Source organism: Coptis chinensis, chromosome 2, assembly GCF_015680905.1.
Source record: "Coptis chinensis isolate HL-2020 chromosome 2, ASM1568090v1, whole genome shotgun sequence".
NCBI classification, from domain to species: Eukaryota; Viridiplantae; Streptophyta; class Magnoliopsida; order Ranunculales; family Ranunculaceae; genus Coptis; species Coptis chinensis.
The window spans coordinates 98,890,407-98,913,933 of NC_141457.1; the positions used below are offsets into that span (position 1 = coordinate 98,890,407).

The window sequence follows — 23,527 nt, forward strand, 5'->3', positions numbered from 1 at the left end:
CTCGTCGTCCCTCGAACAACACCTTATTTAAGCTCCATTCTTTGTTCTCCAGTTGGCATAACAAAGGATGAAGTTAACACTGTTTACGTGGCTACTCTTTTTTTGCTGCTGCTTAGCCTTCCTTATCATTGCTCATGCAAATCAGATTAATTATCTTGATAAACTAATCAACTCGCGGACATCAGACAATCCCCCACGACCCGATACATGGCCTGAATTAGAAACCAACAATGAGTCCTCCCAAGTGTACATTGGTCCACAGGATGGACTGATGGAAGCTGATAAAATCGATGCATTGCCTGGTCAACCTGAAGGAGTGAATTTTGATCAGTACTCTGGTTATGTGACCGTGGATCCTACAGCAGGAAGAGCACTGTTTTATTACTTTGTGGAATCTCCCCAGAACTCTTCATCAAACCCTCTAGTGCTATGGCTCAATGGAGGTACTACTGAATTTTTTTACTGAGTATATTCTAGTGAAGCAATAATAAAGAGAAAATACTCTTACTTGAATGAAATATATAGAATATTACTGAAATAATACATTGGAAATGTGGAAATTGAACTCTTTTCTTTTTGTTGGCGTGTAGGGCCAGGATGTTCTTCCCTGGGATATGGGGCTATGGAGGAATTAGGACCTTTCAGAGTCAATAGCGATGGAAAAACTCTTTACAGAAACGACTTTGCTTGGAACAATGGTAATTACTTAATTTCTCAAGGACTTCAATTGTGCGCATGGCAGAGTTGTTGGACTTTATTATTGAGTGTAAGAAAAAATTTCACGTGCAACAAACTCTTTAATCCCTTAAAAGAGTATCCTACATATTCTGTACCCAAGTTTTGAGCCTGCAATACTGAGGTGTAGCAGATTTCAACTAGAATGTTCATTAAAACTCTGCTTCTGAAATACATTGCAGTGGCAAATGTGATTTTCCTGGAATCTCCAGCCGGAGTTGGGTATTCGTACTCAAACACATCGTCCGACTATGATAAGAGTGGTGATGAGAGAACTGCGAAAGATGCTTATGTTTTTCTGGTCAATTGGCTTGAGAGGTTCCCTCAATATAAGACCAGGGAGTTCTATTTAACTGGTGAGAGCTATAGTGGTCATTATGTACCTCAGCTTGCATACACAATCCTTCTCAACAACAAAAACACCAATCAGACTGTTATCAATCTCAAAGGCCTCGCCGTATGATCACTTTACATTGTCTCAATTTTACTTTCTTCGCCATCAACATCATTAAAGTTTGATCTATACGTTGAGATTGATCCATACCTTCTAATTTCATTAAAGTTGATTTACTTTAATTTGTTCTTTCAGATTGGTAATGCATTGATCAACGACTATGATAATAGAATTGGAATGCTTGATTATTTGTGGACTCATGCTATGAATTCAGATGAGACTAATATGGCTATTCATAAGTACTGTGTCCCGGATTTTAAAAGTAGACAGTGTTTTAATGCAATAAGCCAAAGTGGTGCTGAATCGGGAAGGTTTGATATTTACAACATATATGCTCCACTATGCCATGAAGATGAAATCAATAATAGCTCAACTGGATCGGTGAGTTACATATATGCAGACTAAGTTATGATGTGTAGTTAGACAGTTAGATTATATAAAAGCTAATATAAGGTCAGTAGGATGGCTATTATTGTCGTTTTTATTTAATTTTTTAATTGGCCTGACCCAGATTCACAATTTTGATCCGTGCACCGATATCTACGTAGACGCCTATTTGAATCTTCCTGAGGTGCAAAAGGCGTTCCATGCAAATCTCAGGAAGTGGTACAGTTGCAGGTACACCTCAAAACATTAATACTACTGATTCGCCTGCGAATTGTTACCGGGATAAATTAATCAGTACATAAAGTGCAAGGCCTTTTTTTTTTCCTGTGGTTTGAATTTTCTGGCAGCAGCATTTGTAAAAATACTACAATCATCCTATTGCCTCATTATTTATCAGAAGAATTGATAACGTAAAATCGTGCAGTGGTCTAGGCTGGCATGACAGCCCAACAACTATACTACCAACAATCAAACAGCTAATGGCAAGTAACATCAGCGTTTGGATATACAGGCAAGTTCAAAATTTTGTACTAATCGAAGTCCATTTTGAACCTTAAGTAGCCCTATCTTTTGAGGGGGCAGAGAAGCTGACTTTTCTTGATCGATATGTAATCCCCTGAGGGCATTTCCCATAGGCAATAACCAGTGAGAAGGTCGTAAGTTTGTCGAATGGATTTAGAATTGTTTCCTACAGATATATGCGCTGTCCAGAAGGGGCGAGTCTCGAGGAGTGAATTTAACTCTTAAACTGCAACTTTGAATGAACTAGTACTTATTGATCCCTCTTGCAGTGGAGATATGGATGGGCGCGTTCCAGTCACATCTTCAAAGTACTCAATTAACTCCTTCAAGCTTCCTATCGAGACTGCTTGGTATCCGTGGTACACTAATGAAGAGGTAAGCTGTTCCTATGCACAAACTATGTACTGCAGACTGCAGTATTACTTCCAAAAAGACATCATGTAGAAAATGAGTGTAAGATGGCATGGCAGGTTGGAGGATATGTAGTTGGATACAAAGGACTCGTTTTCGCAACAGTGAGAGGAGCGGGGCATATAGTTCCAAGCTACCAACCGGAGCGAGCACTCACTATGATAGCATCTTTCCTTCAGGGGAAACTTCCTCCAACCCGATTCGGTTAATTCTAATTGTTCTCATTCCATCACCTCAGAAACCAATAAGTACAGAATTCAGCCTCAGAAACCAATAAGTACAGAATTCAGATTTCCTTTTATAAAACTTTTTATATATAACTTTGAATGTGAAGTGATTCTTCTTACTAGATGCGCTAATGCTGCAAATCTTCAGCGATAGTTGGTGTGAATGTGCGGTCAAGATTAGCACAACTAAAGAAATATACGAATGCGAAGGCTCTGTGCTAACATTAGTTGGTTCGACTTTTTTTGTATTTCCTTGCGCAAAAATAAAATGGGCACTACTCTTGTGAGGTGATGAGTACGTGTAGTAGATAATGTATGCACTCAAAGTGAAAATCTGCCCAAACAAGTAACGAATTAAAGGCCCTCATAATGGGATATGTATAAGAGAAGGGACATAGAGGACCCTTATATTTTGTGTCCTACAATGCTAACCTTTAAAATTAATTTTAAATCTTGTATTAACTTTCAGTTCTTGTGAAATTGGTATGGTGGAAGTGTAGATAGCCCAAGACCCGTAGGTTCTGGGTTCGAGTCCCATTTGTAACATTTCATTGTGATTTAAGTTTTAAATTTGGTACAAAACAAGTTTAAAAAAGACAACTTGTTCGGGTGGGGTTTCGAACCTGGGATATTTCCCAATATATGAGCAATTTTGACCAACTTTGCTGGTACCACTCAACTGAAATTATTATGACCCATTTTGGTGTTAGGACCGGGACCTCTATAAATGTGATAGATATAGAGATAGTTTTAAAGGATGGTAACTATAGGGGCAGATGAGTTTAATTGTTCTCTTAAATTTGAAGATTGGACCCATTGGATGCCCTTGGTCACCAATTGTAAAGATGACTAATATTGGACTGGTTTCGCCAATTCAAAGACTATATATGGTCGCCTAACTGTACGAGTTTTTTCTATTTGTAGCTCACTCCCCTTCGATCGCTCCCTTGTTTTTCACTAGTGCTTCGGGCTTTGGGGTAAGACAACTTCTTGTTATCTTGTGATTATTGTCAACCAAGTGAACCAACAGCTGGTCTAAACTATGTTAGGTGGAACTATATAACAAAAAACTGCTCAACCGTACCGTGCAAAACATTTCCAACTTTTTCTTTGGTGTTGGCTGTGTAATTATTAAATGGTACAAGTATGCGAACCATGCTACGCATTGGTGTTGTTTTAAGTCTTTAAACATGTCGCTCGCTCTAACATCTCACGGGTAGTATGATCTTATGAATTCTAGTTCTAATCTAAAAAACAATATAAAAACATTAGGAAGGGTTGAATATAATTTCAGTGTCGTAAAAGAGGTTTTCTAAATTATTTTAAATAATATGAAACTAATTCTAATTTCAGTAAAGTGAAAAAGTTTTTTGTAAATTGTTTAAAAAAGATGAAACTGATTAGAATAATTAAGAGATGTGGTTCTAAAATCTTAAAATAGAGAAATTAGAAATACACTGTTCGGTTAAGAAGTGTGCCTCCTAAAGACCCTGCTATCATATAGTGTAGAGATTGGAGAACACACATACTGACATACATATATGCTGTTTTTAGCCTAGCTAATTTGTAAATAAACAAAAGCATATACGCAATTCTACTAAGCTAACAAATTTATTTGTTACATAAATTTATTTTATTTGTTAAAAAGTGCACACGTCCACATATTGGGACCATATATTTTGGGAAAAAAAATATGTTGAATCTAAATGGCATATTTGTCTTTATTATTAAATCAAATTTCTTTGAATTTTTGTAATTTAATCAATAAAATAAAGGCAATTTCATAAAAAAAAAAATGGTTGAAGAATTACCAAATATATTTCACTATTGCAAGACTGTAGATGGGCCGACGATTTTTATTATACTAGCGCATATATTTTCATGCCCAAACTAAATTAAAAACAGCAAAGGTATTATTGGTATTATCGTAAATATAGGAAAATAACATGGGCAAAACTGTCTTAAAAAATGTGACTAAGAGTCACAAATCACAGAATAAACAAATATTATAGTACTGTTGGTCAGAATTTTTAAATTAGTAAGAGCATTTGCAATACATGTGATAGAGGGGGGTTTGTGAAAACTATCACCTAGTTGGGTCCAAAAGCGCTGTGCAATGCAGGGTGATAAACTCGGTGATAATTTTCTCCAGTTCAAAACAAGGTGAAACCTTCCACCGAGTTTTTCACTGACTTGTTAACTTCAGACGGGATGTTAGATTCCGTCTCGTGTGTTTTTTTTTTTAAAAAATAGTTTTTTTTTTTCGGACGGAATGTTAGATTCCGTCTCGCATGATTTTTCGACTTTTTTTCGGTTTTTTTTTAAATTTCAGACGGGATGTTTCATTCCGTCCGGAGTGTTTTTTCGATTTTTATGTCCAGACGGAATCCAACATCCCGTCCGAGATATTTTTTATCACATTTGCATTGCACAGCTTCACCTTGTTTTTCACCGGGTTGGTGAAAATGGGGTGAATAAGTGATAAGGTGGCGGTGATATAGGGGAACTATCACCTGCAAATGCTCTAAAAGATAAGAAAAAATGCTCATGCCATTCAAATGCTCTAAAAGATAAGAAAAAATGCTCATGCCAGTCACTATTACAAGAAGATATTTACCTCCTAATGGAAGGCTGAAGCTTGACATATTCAAGTCTTCTTGTTCCTATAAAGATCTAAAAAGAATATGTACAACATAAATGTCAGGTAATTTGACATATACATTTCCCATTTGATCGCCTCGAGATCCTGATTTATCTTCAAAGAAGATGGATTAACAGCGTCATAAAGTACAGCAGGAGATGAAGTTTCTCAAACAACGAGCAGATAACATTGAAGAATCAGCAAACCAGTGTGCCCGCCTTAGACCTGCATCTGTTTGTTCTGCGTCAACAACGCAAAGCCTGGGGATAGGCAGAATGGGAAAGAGGAAAGAGAAGAAAACAATTTGATTTATCTTCTAAGTGAAATGAGAGATAGCCTATTAAAAAGTTTCTTGTAGTACAAGGAAGACCTTTCCGAGCTCGCCATGGACCCTCAAGGCTTCCCGAATACTATCAACCCACCTGTCAGAACAGAGACGACACCATCTCAGTTTAGCTTCTTTTGGGGGAAATTTTATAATATGAAAATATACAATCACAGGGACACTTTTTTCGGAGAAACATTCAGGTATAAAAATGATTTCATAAGTATTTTATACAAAATTGACACTATAACTTAAAGTGTGCAAAATATGCCCAAATGAACAACTATGCACATGGATTTAGCATAAACTTTTGTAATAGCTGCTATCTTAACTCAGCAGGGCCGTACAATTTTCAGTTACTTTTCTACTAGAGATTGAGATATACCCTTCAAGACCAGGATTTGTAGGGTAGTATACATTCTTCAAACCAATTCGTTTTGCAGCCGAAGCACTTGTCTCACCAATACAAGCTATAGGATGGTCCCACCCCTCTGATTGTGGAAGTAAACTGACCCAAGCCCTGTTAGAAAGGAAATCTGCTTCAGTTTGGGAAGAATAACACTATTAAGATATATAAATAAATAAAAAGTATTTCCTGCAAAACTGACCCATTTTTTTTTTTTTTTTTGATTGGTAAGCCTGTTTTAAATGAGATCAGTAACTCTTTGATGCTGGCGGGGTTCGAGCCCCAGACCTCTGGTATCATCATCTAAAGGTTTTACCGACTTTGCTAGTCGGCACCTGCAACTGACCCATTTCATATTGTATAAAGATTAAAGAGCACCACTGTACAATTGGTATGAAAAGGTAAAAGAGAGGCTGGGTCAAGTTTGCTACAGTGTAGGTAGGATCAAATATAAAAACAGGTGGATGGTGAATTGGTGCGAGCGGGAGAAAAAGAATGTCCAAAACTGTAATGATGAAAGTTAATTACTTGGAATTTGGAAACAACCGAATCTGGAGTTCAAATAATTACAACTTGAGAAAGCTGATTAGAAAAAGGATATCTTAAACACTTACTTAACTGCTGAAGGGGATGCCACCGCAACAACCGGAACAGAAAGTGCTTCAGCTAAAACCATATGATCTACATCATGGACAGGTTCCTAAAAGAAAATAGAATTCAGAATGGAATTCAAAAATGGTCAGTATATGTGGTTGATTATCAACGTTTAAATTACAAGTTCAGATCATATCACTGGGAAAAAGCTCAAAACACATCCAATTCTACTTTGGCATATAAGATATATACGGCCACCATAAAATTCAATGTAGTAATTTAATGTACCCTAATTTTGCAACACACAAAAAAAAAGCATCCACATACTCAAATTTGAAGCTAGAGATTTTACCGTTGAGTATGTATTTAGCCTTGTGACCTCGAATCCACGGTCAGTCAGACCTTCCTCTGCAACAAATCAATCAAGAGTAAACAAACTTCCCATTGATGAAGAAGAAATAGGCATAGAGTGTGGACAGTAAGACAATAATAATTATAACTGTAATTCTCCAGATGGATTTTTTTTTTTGTTTTTTTAAATACTTACTGTTGAATTTGAGCATATCACAGATTCAGAAACAATGACTACAATGGCACATTCACATCCATCAAATAGAGATTGCAGAAACTGTTGTAACATACCTATCTCATTACCAGCTTTTAGAGAAGCAGGGTATAATACTGTGCATCGACTATTCCCAAATTTTGGAAGCTCTGTGGCTAATACCCTGCCTGTGGCTGAAAGTCACAACCTATTCTTAGAAAAGATCTTTAACGCAGACAAATCCAAAAACAATCAAGACAAAACTTTCACTCTTCCAATTTTTAATTGATCAAACAGAACTAAGCAATATCTTCCAACAAACTACTATATAGTCAACCAAATAAAAAGACTGAAAACTGAAGTGTGAACTTACTATACCGCGGAAAAAGTAAATTACAAAAAATTGAACTGTAACTGTTAGAAACTCATCCATATCAATCAAGTATTTTATTTGAATAACATTGTAAATAGTTCTGGGCAAGGGTCCCACACACACACACTATTCCTCCTTCAAGATCCATAGTCAACATCCATTTCATTGGTTGTTTTGTCCAAAACCAAAAGATTCTCTCATAGAAAAATGACATGAAAAAGCTAAGTTACATTGACAAGGATACGAAGTGTCTGACACAACGAAAATGTGAAATATAAAAAGTCGAGGTATATCACATACAACATGCATCCATGTGTGTGTCCATGAAACATAGTTGAAAAGATGAGGGAAAATGAGCCAAGACTCCAAGAGTAATCCCTGATCTGACTTAAATAAAAAGATTTCTTGTCAGTGAAGTGAAATGAGTCAAATGACATTTACAAACCAAGTGAATAAGTCTTTCTTAATCTTCTTAGTTGGCAGTGGGAGATATGCACTATAAAAAGCAAAATGAAAAATCTGAAATGAAATAAAGTGATGGAAAACATAAGAGGAAAATGAAGATATCCAACCGCATTTGTTGCAATGGTGGTACAACCTACTGTGTGCAGTGGCGGAGCCAGGGGACCCAGGGTCAGGGCCGGCTCAAGCCTAGATGTGGCCTTAGGCAGTGAGCAAGTGAGGCCTTTTTCTTCCTCTAAACTCATTACAAAATTAACGAAAAAAAAACAAATAATAGATTATAAGATTCATATTAAAAATGAAAATCCTCAATTTCACATACAAGAGTGAAGAGTAGATTGATTTCCTTCGAAATACATAAATAATATATACCAATTTGTGAGTAAGAGATAATTAATGGATAAATAGTTAAGAACTTAATGAGTAAAGAGAGAGAGAGACCTTGAGAAAATCGGTTAATATGTCTTTAATTAAGTGGAGAAGAAGTGGGAGAGACGCATAGAATGTGGAGATTCTAGCATATAATGTGGGATTTTCTATTCTCTTTGATTCTTTCCAATTTAGAGATCTAACTATGTGAGGACTCTCATACAAAAATTAAGATAAGTACGCACTTGTAACCATTGGATTTGTCATGTAAGTTCAAGATGCAAATGTTGTAGTGGACTATTGGAATAAAGTTTCTTAAAACCAATTCACTCCCGAAATTTAGTGGCATGGGGAGAAACCAAATTGACTCGTCCTGTATTTTTTTTCTTCAAAAAATATGGTAATATCAAACACATATAAGGAGAAATAAGGAAATTTCGAGGCCTTCTAAATTTGAGGCCTTAGGCAGCCGCCTAAGTCGCCTAATGGATGAGCCGGCACTGCCCAGGGTACGCCCTGGCTCACCCTCAAATTTCCAAAAAAACAAAAAATATACTTCACACAAAACAAAACCACAAAACCCATACGAAAAAAAATAAACGCAAAAATCCCTCACATTCTCTCTAGTCTCTACTGTCAAAAAGAAACTGCTTTGACGGAGAAAGTTTGCACCTAGCCCCAAGATCTGTCAGAAGTTCTGTGTAGCTTTGTGTGCAGCAAAAATGTCGATCTATATTTTTAGACAGTTCTTCAAGACATATAGAGGATTGCACAACAGTCAAGCTATGCAAAGAATCCATGAATTTTGACTTATTCAAATGCTTCGTCAGTGCCAAATTTGTGCCTCAGCAAGCAAATTCAATTGTAGCTTTTCCGTGTATTGCAAAGTACTGATAAGTTGTTCCTCTCCTTTCAGTTCATACTTATTTTCGGTGTTTTAATTTCTAAGTTGGATCAGTTTATTTTCTATTCATAAAAAACACGAAAACTCACAGTAGCTCCTTTCCCTTATAAGTTTTGATTTTTCTTGCGAATATGACCAACCATCTAAAAGTACATTAGTTCACAAATATCTTCTGTACGTATTGAGTCCATCCCAAAGTAGTAGCAATAGTCTCAGCTTGGTGTAAAGCAAAAAAATTCAAAACAAAAGATGTGGGAATGTAATGTTTTATACACAAGTTTTATTAGAGAATACAATCTGACTTCCCTTTCTCATCAAATCATAGAGGTGTATGTCTATCAAAACTGATACAACATATCTTTTGTAAGAATTGAAATCGATATCTCTTTGGTGACATATAATTGGAGCAAAAACAAAACCAGATTAAACTAAAACAATAGTGTCTTAACATACACCAAAATAATGGTATGCAATGCAATATCTTAGTTTTGTACCAGACAAGGCCTCAAATGTTTCCCTTTTTATTGATCGATTGTCTCGGTGGCTCACCCTCACTCAAATTCCTAGCTCCGCCACTGACTATGGGGCACATCAGCAACATCAAAGGGGTGTTATGGCAGCCATGAATGTTTTTTCCTAAAAGAAAAGTTCTTCGTGGAAGTAGAGCCAAAAGAACATTGTTTTGAAATTGTTTATTAACAAAATTCTAATACATATTTTTCACGACTTTTAATCCTACCAACATCTCCTAAGAAAGAATTTTAGACCCTTGGTGTGAAAACAGCAACATAGATGTAGATGCTGACCAAGATAACATACCTTTAGATGGTGAAAACGATATACTAAGGGATTTATTCGATGACTGGGTTACATCCTTGAAGATGGTCGCTGTACCAGCTCCTACCACACCAATACGAACTTTAGGGGTTCCAGCAGCCCTACAAACCAGTATAGGCTAAATATTCATCCAAATGTAATCAACATATAACAGAATCATGAAAAGGTCGGCCAAATGGATAAATCAGAGTGAACAAGAATACGATAAATCAAAATTTCCATAAACAGTGCTACAGAGGCCATATTTCTCTATCAAGCCAGAGCTCGTTCTGTGACTAAAAGCACTGCATTATTTGATTCTTTTTCTATGGTCTTTAGACGAAGTTAAAATTGCCACATAAGTTCCTCAGTCGTTAATTCTACTTCTTTACCAATTTGTGTCACAAATAAATTAGAAAGGAAATTACAGTGAAAAATTCAAACATACATACGAGACGTGTGTGTACTTCTGAATCAAACTAAAACAAAAATTAAAGTAAAAAAACATATAAATCCCACCCATTTCATCTCATTTATTCGGAAGTGGTGAACAGACTTGAACTCGTAAGATATGTAAAGAGTCAGACTCCTAACGCTTTACCATGTTAGGTCAGATAGCATGCTACCGTTCACTTATTTTTCCTATAATTAACATGCTGAAGTTCACATGTCGACGTATCACCTTAGATTTTACAGGACATAATCAGTCATGACAAATTTTATACCAGCATCTAGCTGTCTACACCAAGTCACTAACATACATGTCCATATTTCAGTTTTGTAGATCCAACAGATGTTACAAGAAAAAACAAGTCATTTGAGTGTCAGTGGCAGACTGCAACCCGCTCGATCAATCTGAAGTTGTACATAGGCGAAAAATCCATTTACTTAAGACTCACCAACTAGCCAAGTATCCCAGATTAACATGTTGGACTTACTCTTTTGAAACTAGAGGTAGACTTATTTCTCATACATAGAGTGCATGGTACTAAAGCCAATTCTACATGATCTATTAACCCAAAATATAGGCTGAAAAGCATGATGAATGTCCTTATTTCATGTGTTCCAACCTCCAACAGATTGAAGTTAGCAATTTCAAGTAAAGTCTGCCTCGTTATTAAATTTCTAGGTATACACGAAACATGGAAAACATAGACAACAAATAAACAACATTCAGCTAACACCAGTTATTGGTTTATTTTTTTGGTCGAGAGGATGATAAAGCAACTTACAATGCTTACCTCCAAGCATCCAAAAAAACTGAACCTGCTTCTGGAGAAGTTATGACAATCCAGTCAAACGTAGTGTCTACAGGTAAAAACAGCAAGAAACACTTACAAATATTTTAAAATAAAAATCAACATCTACAAACTTTGTGAAGATCTAAACGCATCATATAAGATGACAATGCAGTTTGACCGGGAGTCCATTGCATCAAAGAGTACAAAACAACTAAGACTTCCAAAAAATAGAAGTCAACACGCCAAAACAATATTTGAAGATTTGAAACCATGTGAAGCATTTTGCAGCAAATCCAGGTCATAAATGGCTACGTAGTGAAAAGTACAGGTCTTTAGTCGGAGCCCGCGTAATAACAAATAAAGAAAGAAATTTGTAGTAACTTCGTGATCGTAACAAACGTACCGATACGTGAAAGCATGTTTACGTGTTCCGAGTGCAAGGGAATAACAGCCAAAAAGGTGCTGAAGTTATGACGACACTGCCACCAATATTTTACTACTCATAAAATGAAAAGAAATTACAAAGAGTAGTGAAAGAAAGAATCTATATGTTAAGGCTCAATCGACACCTTTTTCAATCAAAACACAATTAGTAAATTAAATTAGGGTAGCTGGAAACAATACTCGCAGGTAGCGCTGACTTGAATTTGGTATTCAGAATCTGAGACGCAATATGAGATCTTTCAAAATGCCATAATTATTATAGTTGTAGTATGAGAAGATTTAATTACATAGTTTCAGTATCGAAGAAGTTACCACTTGATACAGTTGGAAGAAGTTACCACTTAATACAGTCGGAAGCCTATCCAAATCAGGCCCTTGAGTGTGATGTATGAGAGGGAGCTCCAAGCAGTTAATGTCATATTTGGCCTGTTGAAAAAAATTCAAATGGGAGACAACATTGGGATTCTGATCATGCATAGTTTTTACTAAATTCTATTTAAATACTGTCAATATACAACAAATGCAGCATTCTATACAAAGATAAAAATAATACAATTAGAGACCATATTGCCTCAGAATCCATCTGGAAATCTACATAAGCTGCACATGTTAAACTTGGACAAGTATTTTCTAAACAATCTGAAAGGAAACAAAAATAAATATATATGTATTTTAGTAGCTTGTTAAAATAAAAGTAACGAAAGCATGATTGATAGATCAACTGGATGAATGTAGGGTTGGAAATGGAGCGGGTTCGGGTCGGATTCTCACTCAAAACTTTTTACCATATTAGGATCCATCCGGATTCGGTCGGAATTCGGATATCCATATCCATTTAAAAAACACCAAAAAATAGACTATTTTAATGATTTTCATATATAAATGTAAGATATAAATTAATTTTTAGGCATCAAAATGGTTCGGGTTCGGGTCGGATTCTAGTCACAAACCATAGAAACCATATCCAGTCAAATGGATTCGGATATGATCAGATTCTGGTTGAAACCCATACCATTTCCAGCCCTAGATGAATGCCACACAACATTGACGTTGATCTATGGTCTAGCCACTAGCATTAACCAACTAAACTACAGACAATTTGAAGTAACCAAAACTCAAGGTTAGAGCAACGAAAAAACAAAATTATTTACCCTTACAATGCATAAAGAAATCCAATTGGATAATAAGATACAATGTACACTGCATTGGAATGATCTACCACATTTAAGTAACAACATGCAGTACAAAAGTGTCTGTACTGACAATTATAAAAAAAAAAACAGTTCGTATTCGGTATTTAATTTTGACCTGATACACTCTCAATGTGGTTCAGGTCTTGAGCATTTTGACGTGGGTTTAAATGTTTAATATGAAATTCAAGCTACTTTCACAACTAGCCATATTAATTCCAATGTCTGAGTTTGGTTTATTAAAACACGTTCCGTGTCAACTGATTGTTCATGAGTATTGTACTATGTTTCTAACAGCATTTCCAATCAAAAACCGTGACATAATAATAATTCCAACGTCAAAATAACAAACAAAGAGAGAGAGATTACGAGAGCTTTGATGAGCTTTCCATTCTTTCCACGTTCACGTGTGACGACAACCTTTGCCTTCCCCGAAGAAGAAGAAGAAGCTTGAATTCTCAAAGAAGAATGAAATGAAGAAGAAAATCGATTGTGAAGTTGCGGAAGAGGAGAAGAAAAAGGAGAAGAAGAAGAAGGAGAGAGAATAAAAATTTGTGAAGCCATTACGTGTTGATTTGAGGGGAGGGCAACTAACTTTCCTTTCTTTTATATATACTCTTTTTCCACGCCACCGATTTATAACCCTTCGTTTTAGTTTAATTAATTAATCCAATGTGGGACCTTATGACAGAATCACCAAATGCATGTAGCCTTGAATTTATTCGATGATGACACACTTATCCATGTTATAAACCGTCCATCTTTTTATTTTAATTTTAAATTTACCGTTTTGTGTTATATATTCACCAACACCTACCTTTTCTGCACCCTTGAATCACTACTACATTATTGTTTGGACCCTTATTATTAGGAGTAATACTATACTCCACCAACAAATTACACATTTACACCAACAGACACGTGATAGTGATATTCATTTTACAATTCTCTTTCATTTTAGTTTGAAATGACCAAAATAACTTTAGATATGCAATCAAGTTATGATCCCAAAATGAATTAGTCACATCTTCAACTTCAAGTTCGATTTCTTGCTTCTTTTAACCTCCCAAATCAATTGTTAATAACTAATTAGTATATATGTAATTGTTAAATTTGATTGTACGTTATTCCATTAGTTGATTTGTGTTTTAGATTAGTGATTTAGTGAGGTAATTTGAACAAATTCAAAATAACCCAAAAAAATATATATACAAGCACACATTGCATAAATGGAGTAGTTTTTTAGCTACTGACGATAGTTTTCTCTACCATGGATGGATGAATAGGTTTTTTGACATGATCATTTCCATCTCTCATCACATATCTAATAGACTAATAAGATCAATTTAAAAAAATCTCTTATATGATTAATTATTTTTGTTTTGCTATAGTTGTGACTTGTGTCTCTTTAATACTAGTCTAATAAAACTTTGCTGGTGTAGAAGAAAAAAAATAAGGGTAGTATTTTTTATATAAATAAAATGGCAGTAGAATTTTCAAATAAGAGTGAAATGGGTTCCCACGTGTGTTTTGGTGTAGTTGTTGGTATGCATAGTATTACTCTATTATTAGTAAGCGGACTAGAAGAGCTACAAGGCTCAACTCAATAATATTATATTATTTGGAGTGAAATTTTATGTGTGAAAATTAGAGGTGTTTATGGGTCGGTTCTGATTTGGTTTTTATTGGGTTTGGATTTGGGTTTGGTTCTATTTTTAACAGTTCTTATTTGGTTCAATTATGTCACTTGTTTTTTTTTTTTAAAACTCATAACCATACTCATTAATTAAGTCGGTTTTGGTTCGGGTTTCAGTTCCTTATTGGGTTATACATTATCATTACTAAAATTACATTTTTAATTGCGTAACCGATATAAAAGTTAGTTTTTAGTGCGACAATAACACTTGTAATGGTCCTAAATTCAATAATCTTTTAAAGTTTTCTAAAAACTTTAAATAAATCTCATAAATTGTATGTACGTGTGCATTAACTTGCATTTCAAATCGAACACATATACATTATACTATACTATACGTGCATACTATAATTTATATATATGCATATATACACGTATAATATATCAAGCACGTTCACTTATATAAATATTATCATGTACACGTTTATTAGTTAATATATACATTGTGTTAATTAATTCATAGTATACATATGTGTAGTCGTTGATATTATTATTAGTATTTATAATATACATGTTCAATGTTATGGTGCGTTTATTTACTAGGAATCGGACTTAAGGAGGGGAATTAAATAGAATATTTGGTGGACCACCCACTTTTGGCCTGTTTGGGAGTCCTGGAATCCAATAGAATTGATTTCTAAACATACTTCAACTCCTATTACCAAGTCTTTGAGAAACCCTTATTAATCTAACAGAGTCGTGGACAAGGTGACTACCAAATACAAAAATTTAAATATGAATTGAATTTCAATGATTTATGAAAGTTTGCCAAACGCAAATCTTGTAAGTTGGAATTAGATTCTATTCTAGTAGATTCTATTCCAATGGATTCCAACTCCATTGTATTCCCAAGTAGTTTCCATTCTCAGTTGCCAAACACACTATAATATTACAAAACATGTATGTAATAATATATATTCACTATTATACTACCTCTATATATTTAGTAGACTTTTACACTTAAAAAAAAAAAAAAAACAATATATTATGATGTTTGAGTTTGCATTTATTTAGTGTAATATAATACTAAATTTTATATATTAAATTAATAATAATCGGTTCCGGTTTCGGTTCTGGTTCACCCCATTTATTTTTTATTATTCGGTTCTAACGAGTTCGGTTTTTTATCAGTCTGATTATTAAAGACCCACTTTTAATGAACATTTTAAGACCCATAAACTATTATAAATTGTTTCAGTTACTGTTCCAATTCCAATTCAGTTTCGGATAATCGGATACCCATGCGTACCCTACTGAAAATTGTGACAAAGTAATAGTTTTGTCCATTGTCGGTTGAGGGATTGCAAATTTTTACTATGACCAGTTTATACTTGCGTAGATTGATAAGTGTATGTGTGGTGGCGTCATCCATGACGTAACAGTGTATAAGTGAATCATGACACTTTTTGCAAATATTTCAATTCTGTTTAGAACCATTCCTCTTTGGTATGTCCATTCACTATTTTATGGAAGATTACTCAAATGAGTATCTCACTTTTAAAGCCATATATCATTGTTGACCCTCTTCTAAGCTTACTTATCATAAGTGTTACTTCAGATCTAATTAGTGCATTATTAATATATTGTGTAGCAAAAAGGACTCCTTAAATCAGAAGATGTAGGACATTATAGGCTTATAGCTTCTATATAATGTGTTGGATGAGTGATAAAGGTTATTGCTTATGACCAAAATAGCAACAGATAATTAAAAAACATGGAAGGTTTGCTAACTACCGACCGTCAAGGTAAACATATAAAATGTTCATAGGTTACGTGGTGCAAGAAATGATTTGAAGCACATTGCCATCTTCATCAACTTGCCAAACTCTAACCTTTTCACCCCTCGGCTCTTGGAAACCCCAACACAATATTCGCTTTGTTCAATGTACGCATCTAGTATGATCTAGACGATGTATTATATAATTGTTATTATTATTCTGATCCAGTAGAGTACCTCAAACACGCTTAGACGCTCTACGGCTTCTCAACTCGAATTTGAATACCAGGATCACATTTAATCATTTACTCGTCAGTTAGCTATCCCCTCAGCATCTCCTCTTGTAACCCACGCTTCACCTAAACATCGCACCTATTCGATCTGTTCCAATAAACTTTTGAATACCTTCATGCCTAAGTCTTGTACCTCTAATCCTGAAAAATGAAGCACCAATATATCGGAGGAGAGCCTTCCAACCTGACAACTGAAAACACATAACTTCCTCCACGGATTCAGCTTAAGCATTCATGTACTTCTTTGGCTCAACTAAAATAGTCAGATGCAATGACAAAATGACAAACCCGCGTGCTACAAAATGACCACCCAAAACCATTATCACTCACAATTCACGAACCCCTAAGTCCCTAACCACTCAGAAAGACCATTTCCACGGTACAAACAACTCTACACCTACCAATGGAAGAAGGATTATAAAGTTAACCTTGCATCAAACTTGTGAATACTCCAGAATTGGCAGCTCTGTATTCTAATTACCCTACTGTGAGCACAGGAAGGAGAGAACACCATAACGACAAAGATGAAATCCTCACATGTTAGGATGTGGCAAGAGACCAAAATTTTAGGTTCTTGTGGGGGATAATATCTCAAATTGCCTTAAGAGCTAAGCACCATAACAGAACAGCTGAAATACTGAAGGCCAAGATAATAGTGGCAAAAGACTGGAATTTTTGAAAGATAGCAACCCTCACCACCACCAAATGCTCGTGGAAACATTACTATAAAAGGAATGCATCTGTAACTCACTCTGGTGCAATATATACGGGCAAAAGTCCTTTGAAGAACTGCAGGTGAACCTGCAACTATAAGATACTAATAGGTAATCCTAATTTCATGCTTTAATCCATTTTAGGTGTCTTGCATACAGAACGCAAACAGGTGTTATAAATAATAAAGTTCTGGGTATAAAACATCAAGCTGACTGAAGCTCTACCATGAAGTTAGGATTCGAAATCAAGGAATTTCCTACATTCCAGAAGGACGAAATCCCTTTAAAGATACTCTTTAACAGGTCAACACAAGATCTAAATAAGTTAATGCCAGAAACAACATTACCTATTAAAGTACACTACTTGATGGCACATGAGGAACCAGTGTTACAAATACAGAAGCTGATGATAAAACACATCTTCCTTCTGTGAAGCACAACACCTCGAAGTATATGAATTGACACCACATCTACCAATCATATGCAGTCACCTGATTCAATAATAAATTATTGTATAGAAGCTCTCAAAATTTTTTAATTGTTAAATAAATCCCTAAGAAGAGCCTAGGTGTCAAAATCTCATTATAATTCGCTACAAGAAATCCTTGATGATTCAACACCACCCAGAAGAGCCTGTGATCATGTCTGATGGCAAAGCTAAGAGCTGATCGAAGATTCAGCTTACTTGTTGTTGGTGGTTTCCATACACTGGATAAGCCCCATATGCTGCGGCAGCATACATGCTGGGGTCTGGAGGTGGTGGCCCAGCATAACCATATCCGTCATAGATCGCTCCTCCATAATATGCTCCATTATTCCACTGGTTTCCACGATCCACTCTCGACTGTCAAAAAAACATTACAAATTTTCGAAAGATGAGATAACAAAATAGAGCAGTAAAAACAACTCAAGCTCCACTCAAACAATCATGAAAGACAATTAAATAAAACTATGATACCAGAGTAAGATATACATTAGTTCATTCCTCCCTGTTTATTTTTCAACTCAATTTTTAAAGGGAAGGAAAAAACTAAACACCTGCTTGTTCGCTGGATTTCGTCCCCATGAAAGACGAACTGTTTGCTTGCCAATAACTGTGGCATTAAGCTTCTGCAACGCATCCTCAGCATTATTTCTGCAAGATGGCACTCATGGGAGCATGATTTGTTCAATCCCTTTTCCAAAATACGATTACCCATCCAGCGGAAAGTGGATTACAATCAAGGGACATACCTATTTGCAAACTGTACAAATCCACATCCTTTTCCACCTGGAATTTTCACAGACGCAATCTCACCGTGCTGAGAAAATGTCTGCCTGAGATCTTCATCAGTTACACTAGGATCTAACCCTCCAACAAAAATCTATAACAAAACCTGAATTAATTAAATGACACACCAAAAGATAAAATTACTGTGGCCCACACAGGAGGTTAACAACTCACTGTTGTATTGGTTGTGTTGGTAGAATCACCATCAGACCCTCCATTTTGGGAAAAGCCTCCATTCGATCCATATCCACCTAATAGCGATTGATTATCCATACTAAGTACAATGTAAATAGGATATAAGGAATTAAGGTATTTCTATTGCATCTTACTACAAAGTTACAGGTGTTTTAAGCTTGCACTTGGGGTGGTTCATTTCAGAGCAGATCTTCCAAACAGTCTTTGCTTCTTTTTTACAATAAATATTTGCAGCTCAACCTCCTGGGCCAGTTTGTTTCCCATTACGAAAAATGTAACAATGCTAAGTAGTTTGAGCTCCAACTTGTTGATTCATTTTATAATTAATTATGGGTAAAAAAAAAATTAAATTAAAAATTAAAAATGAGAACCCTTTGAACCAAAAAAAAAAAAAAAAAAAAAAAAAAAAAACAGTAATTTTCACCAGAAGGAATGAACCGAAATAGAGATTCACTTAACAAGGATTTTTAAGAGGCAACAAATTTGACACTTGATCCAATCTCTGCCAACTCTTTGGGGAACTAGTAAACAGGAACCTAGTCCGTCCATTGACGATCAGCTTCCAAAAATTTGGAGGTCTACAGTGAATCTTCACGAGCTACAAAAAGGAGCTCTAATCAACACACAACCATCACGGAGACTATAATCAGCAACCACCAAAATAAAGCTTTTGATACCAATGGCGAATTCTCTATGCAGAAACTAGCTTGCAAGGATCAAGAGTATAAGGATTGGAAATAAAAATCATTAGCAACAGCAAAGCAACAACTCCCAGTGCGAAACGATTCCTTATCAATGTCCAAGAAGTACTAAAAGGAAATCAAGAACTCATATCTGGTGATGTTGTGAATACCTTAGCTTTAGGTTGAACTTAAATATATCAAATAGATGCATACACCCTCTCACAGTCTGGCAGTGCCTAGAAGTGCCATGCATATCATGTCTCTTAGAGATCCAATTTCTAGATCAAGCATGGTTGTATTCGTAGCTGCCATTTCCAAGCACAACAATGCTCAGCACTTCAGAAGTTCTTTGAGCTACTAATCATTGAGCATGTATGTACTTATGTACTTCCAATCATTGAACTAGGGCTTTCACCTAAGAGATAAATGTCACTGGATTGGCTAAACCTATTTAAGAACTTAATAATGTCTCACTTGCAAGATTCATGAAGATAAGCAATATCCCAAACAACAAGCTTAATCCATATTCCCTTACACCAACAATTGACCCTATTAAAGAAAGTATGTCCATGTTCATTTGACAAGTTAATTTCATCTCGCCTGGATTGTAACGATTATTGCAAAATGACAATCATCAAAGATGTGAAATACCATACTGTACATTCCTTTACATGAATAATCATTAGTACATACCTTGTGATGAATGTTGTTGCTGATATCCAGATGATTTCCTGGGGGTTGCAAGACCAATGCGCATCTGCCTACTAGAACAATATTGTCCATTCATCTCAGTCATTGCTTGTGACCTCTCATTATCATCACCAAATCTCACGAATCCATAACCCTTTGAACGGCCAGTGGTTGCGTCAATAACAACTTTTGCCCCTTTGACAGAAGAATATTTACTGGCAAAGGTTTCTTGCAATAATGTATCAGTAACATCTGCAGCAAGATCTCCTACAAAGATAGAACGATCAGTACCAACATCTGAACGCTTATCACCCATGCTATTTGATGCCCAGTTAAGGCGGAAAGGTTGTTCACTGCTAAGCATAGGGGCCCCGTTATAAGTCTGAAGAATTTTCTCAGCAGCTGCGTGTGAATAAAATTCGACAAATCCATAACCTTCTGATTGACCAGTTTGCTTATTTCGGATAACTTTTATGGAAGTTACCTGCACAACACCGAGCATCACTAATCAAGTGCATACAGACAATTAACCGAAAAAAAATAAAGTAAAAAGTGGTAAAATTCTCTAGCTATATAACTAGCCTACAATAACAATCTTTCTTCCCTGCAACTAAAATTACATAATCACAAACTATACTAAGCTCAATAATTGACTGAGCACAAATTCCAACATATATACCCTATTGCAATAATGGACAAGTACAAGTCTTCATTAAATCAAAATTTAATTACACCAGTGGCATTCATATCAATAACAATGCAATTAATAAGATCTAAATAAATAAATATATAGATATAAACAAGATAAACAGATCTAAGAAATAGTTAACCTCTCCAGTATGACCAAAACAAGTATGCAAATAATTTTCATCCATCCAATAATGAAGATCTCCAACCCAAATACTTTTCCTATTCTCTTCCGTCACTCCTTCTCCTCCTCCTTGCTGCTGTAACTGTAACTGCTGCAACTGTAACTGTTGCTGATGAATAAATGGTAAATAATGAGGTGCTGGATAATGTGACGGTGTCATCACATTCATATTCATATTCATATGATGATGATGTGGCATCATCATTCCTGGATACTGCATTGCTGCCGCCATCCACTGTTGTTGCTGATCTGCTACTCCGTTGTTATTCGTGGTATTCGACATCTTTAAGGGGAAACCTTAAAAAGTTTGACGGCCTGGTTTTTTTAAGAACCAGGTTTGGAGAAAAGATTTTTTAGGAACTGTTTGTGTTTGGATTAAATAAGGAGAGGATAGATGCTGCGTCGGTAGATCGTATTATTATGGGTAAGTTGTTTTGGAACGTTGGATTAAACGGCGTGAGTTTATATGGACCGTTGATTTTGGGTTTTTTTTCGTATAGTACGAAACAACGTTAGATTTGGTACTGAATGATTGAGGTTCTTTTATTTTTGGCGGTTGGCTGGAATTTTAGAGCCAGAAGATTTTAGGTTTGGCCAATTAAGTTAATCTACATTACTACTCTCACCAACTAACCCTAATGTGTGTTTGAAAAACGTGATTAATTTGCAAAAGGTCTGTGACTGTTGACTATGACCGTGATAACCATCTTTCCATGATTGTGCGCGCCTAAAGTCAAATCACAATAAGTGATATTTTTGCTTTACAATGGCATTAGAGGTGACGGGGGTGCTAATGTGCTATGAGTTGAGAGTTTGACTTGCAATTCAGGATGTAATAAGTTCTAGAATTAGTGTACAAGTCGTTGGTGAAGCACTTAATTTCTGTTTAATTGAAAACTGATGGTCCTGATGGCAGGTGCAGATCTATGAGTTGGCTGACCCGGACTGTACACTGTAGCCCTCTCTAATTTTGCTCAAAAACCATAATACATTGGTGACTGTTCACTCCAAAAAAGAATTAGTAGTTTATTAGTATTAGCAGCCCTCCTATTGTTGAATCTTGCATCCGTCCCTGCGCGTCATGGTGATTGTCAAGTTGTCACTTCACATACTTGGAATCTAATGGTTCTATAATCGGCTAAATTTTGCAGCTGATTAACTACTATAATTGAACCTTAGTTCAACACTGCATCCCGTAAATTATGTTCACAGGATGCCCTAATTCGTTGCACTTATTATGTCGTACGTATTTTTTCTCCTATTTTTACCACTTTTTTGTTGCATTTGTTTACTCACTTACTTAAAAAGAAAAAATGAAAAAGAGGCAGGATCTTCTCCACCAGCAAAATTATATTGACACCTGTACACTCATTTAATCCCAAAAGTTTACGGCAACTGACCGTGTTAGATAAAATCTAAAAACAAAAACAAAAAAAAATCGGCTACAAATTAAGAAGATTCTGTGCGTGGTTTATCTCCACATCTCTCTCTCTCCTTCCAAAGAAAGATTGTGTGTGTGAGGAAAGATTATGTGTGTGGAAAATGGGGGGAGGGGGGAGAAATCTCCACAGTCTCACCCTCTTTTTCAACTCTCTATCCGAAAAAAGAAAAAGAGAGGTTTTATTCATACTCTAAAAAAAAGAAAATCTCTTTAACTAACAATGGAAAATTTATTATATGAGGGTTTGGTTTTTCAATCTGAGGAAGAGGCATATGCAAGTTATAATTCCTACGCTCGTAAAATGGGTTTTAATATTAGGAAGGACAAAATATATTATAGAGCAGATAGAACAGTGAGGAGGCGGTTCTTTGTATGTTTCAAGGAAGGTGTGCGTAAAAAGGATAAGCGGAATGAAAATGTGAAAAATGATCATAACGAAACAAGAATTGGTTGCAAAGCTCGCATGGCTGTTTTAAATGTGAAAAACAAATGGGTTATTACTGAGGTGGTACATGAACATAACCACGAGTTGGCAACCACATCCAAGACGTATCTGTTGAGGTCTCAAAGGTGTGTTAAAGAGCCACAAGGAGCGGAAATTAATAGTTTAGATGCTGCAGGAATTGTGCCTATTGATGGTTATAAATATATGACGCATCAAGCTGGAGGACTAGAAAATGTTGGTTTTACATACATCGATTATAAAAATTATCTCCGTAAGAAGCGTGAGCAAGAACATGGCAAGCACGGAGATGGGAATGCAATTATAGAATATTTTAAAAGGAAGAAAGCCGAGAATCCATCTTTCTTTTACGATGAGTTACGTGACGATGAAAATCAACTATCAAATATGTTCTGGGCAGATGCAACATCAGTGATGGATTATAATTACTTTGGAGATGTTGTTTTTTAT

General features: G+C 35.6%; 3 protein-coding genes across 9 annotated transcripts; 1 reads left to right on the forward strand and 2 right to left on the reverse strand.

Annotated features, from left to right (window-relative positions):
• Window positions 1-8: 8 nt before the first annotated feature.
• Window positions 9-3,028, forward strand: LOC147519499 (serine carboxypeptidase 1-like). 2 transcript variants are annotated; one of them, XM_086591083.1, is made up of 9 exons: window positions 9-443; window positions 591-698; window positions 918-1,192; window positions 1,325-1,570; window positions 1,701-1,807; window positions 2,001-2,087; window positions 2,368-2,473; window positions 2,569-2,757; window positions 2,860-3,028. In XM_086591083.1, exons 1-8 carry the CDS (start codon window positions 68-70, stop codon window positions 2,716-2,718), a joined length of 1,455 nt encoding a protein of 484 aa, XP_086447209.1. In that variant the 5' UTR covers window positions 9-67; the 3' UTR covers window positions 2,719-2,757; window positions 2,860-3,028. The 2 variants fall into 2 exon arrangements, with proteins under 2 accessions (XP_086447209.1, XP_086447207.1); XM_086591081.1 differs by having other exon boundaries at window positions 2,569-3,028.
• A 2,279-nt stretch (window positions 3,029-5,307) lies between these two features.
• HEMD (uroporphyrinogen-III synthase family protein) lies at window positions 5,308-13,657 on the reverse strand. Of its 6 annotated transcripts, none has more exons than XM_086591086.1 (11): window positions 13,415-13,651; window positions 12,168-12,281; window positions 12,036-12,072; window positions 11,815-11,907; window positions 11,412-11,478; window positions 10,174-10,292; window positions 7,345-7,440; window positions 7,055-7,110; window positions 6,723-6,808; window positions 6,088-6,222; window positions 5,308-5,799 (listed from the first exon to the last, which is right to left on the reverse strand). In XM_086591086.1, exons 1-11 carry the CDS (start codon window positions 13,607-13,609, stop codon window positions 5,718-5,720), a joined length of 1,080 nt encoding a protein of 359 aa, XP_086447212.1. In that variant the 5' UTR covers window positions 13,610-13,651; the 3' UTR covers window positions 5,308-5,717. The 6 variants fall into 6 exon arrangements, with proteins under 6 accessions (XP_086447212.1, XP_086447215.1, XP_086447217.1 ...); XM_086591089.1 differs by lacking the exon at window positions 12,036-12,072 and having other exon boundaries at window positions 5,308-5,637; window positions 5,748-5,799; window positions 12,194-12,281; window positions 13,415-13,650; XM_086591088.1 differs by lacking the exons at window positions 5,308-5,799; window positions 6,088-6,222 and adding exons at window positions 6,291-6,449; window positions 8,218-8,316 and having other exon boundaries at window positions 13,415-13,657.
• A 4,128-nt stretch (window positions 13,658-17,785) lies between these two features.
• Window positions 17,786-21,841, reverse strand: LOC147519501 (polyadenylate-binding protein RBP47-like). The gene is made up of 6 exons (XM_086591084.1): window positions 21,133-21,841; window positions 20,306-20,786; window positions 18,909-18,985; window positions 18,698-18,828; window positions 18,503-18,599; window positions 17,786-18,308 (listed from the first exon to the last, which is right to left on the reverse strand). Exons 1-6 carry the CDS (start codon window positions 21,454-21,456, stop codon window positions 18,141-18,143), a joined length of 1,278 nt encoding a protein of 425 aa, XP_086447210.1. The 5' UTR covers window positions 21,457-21,841; the 3' UTR covers window positions 17,786-18,140.
• Window positions 21,842-23,527: the final 1,686 nt, after the last annotated feature.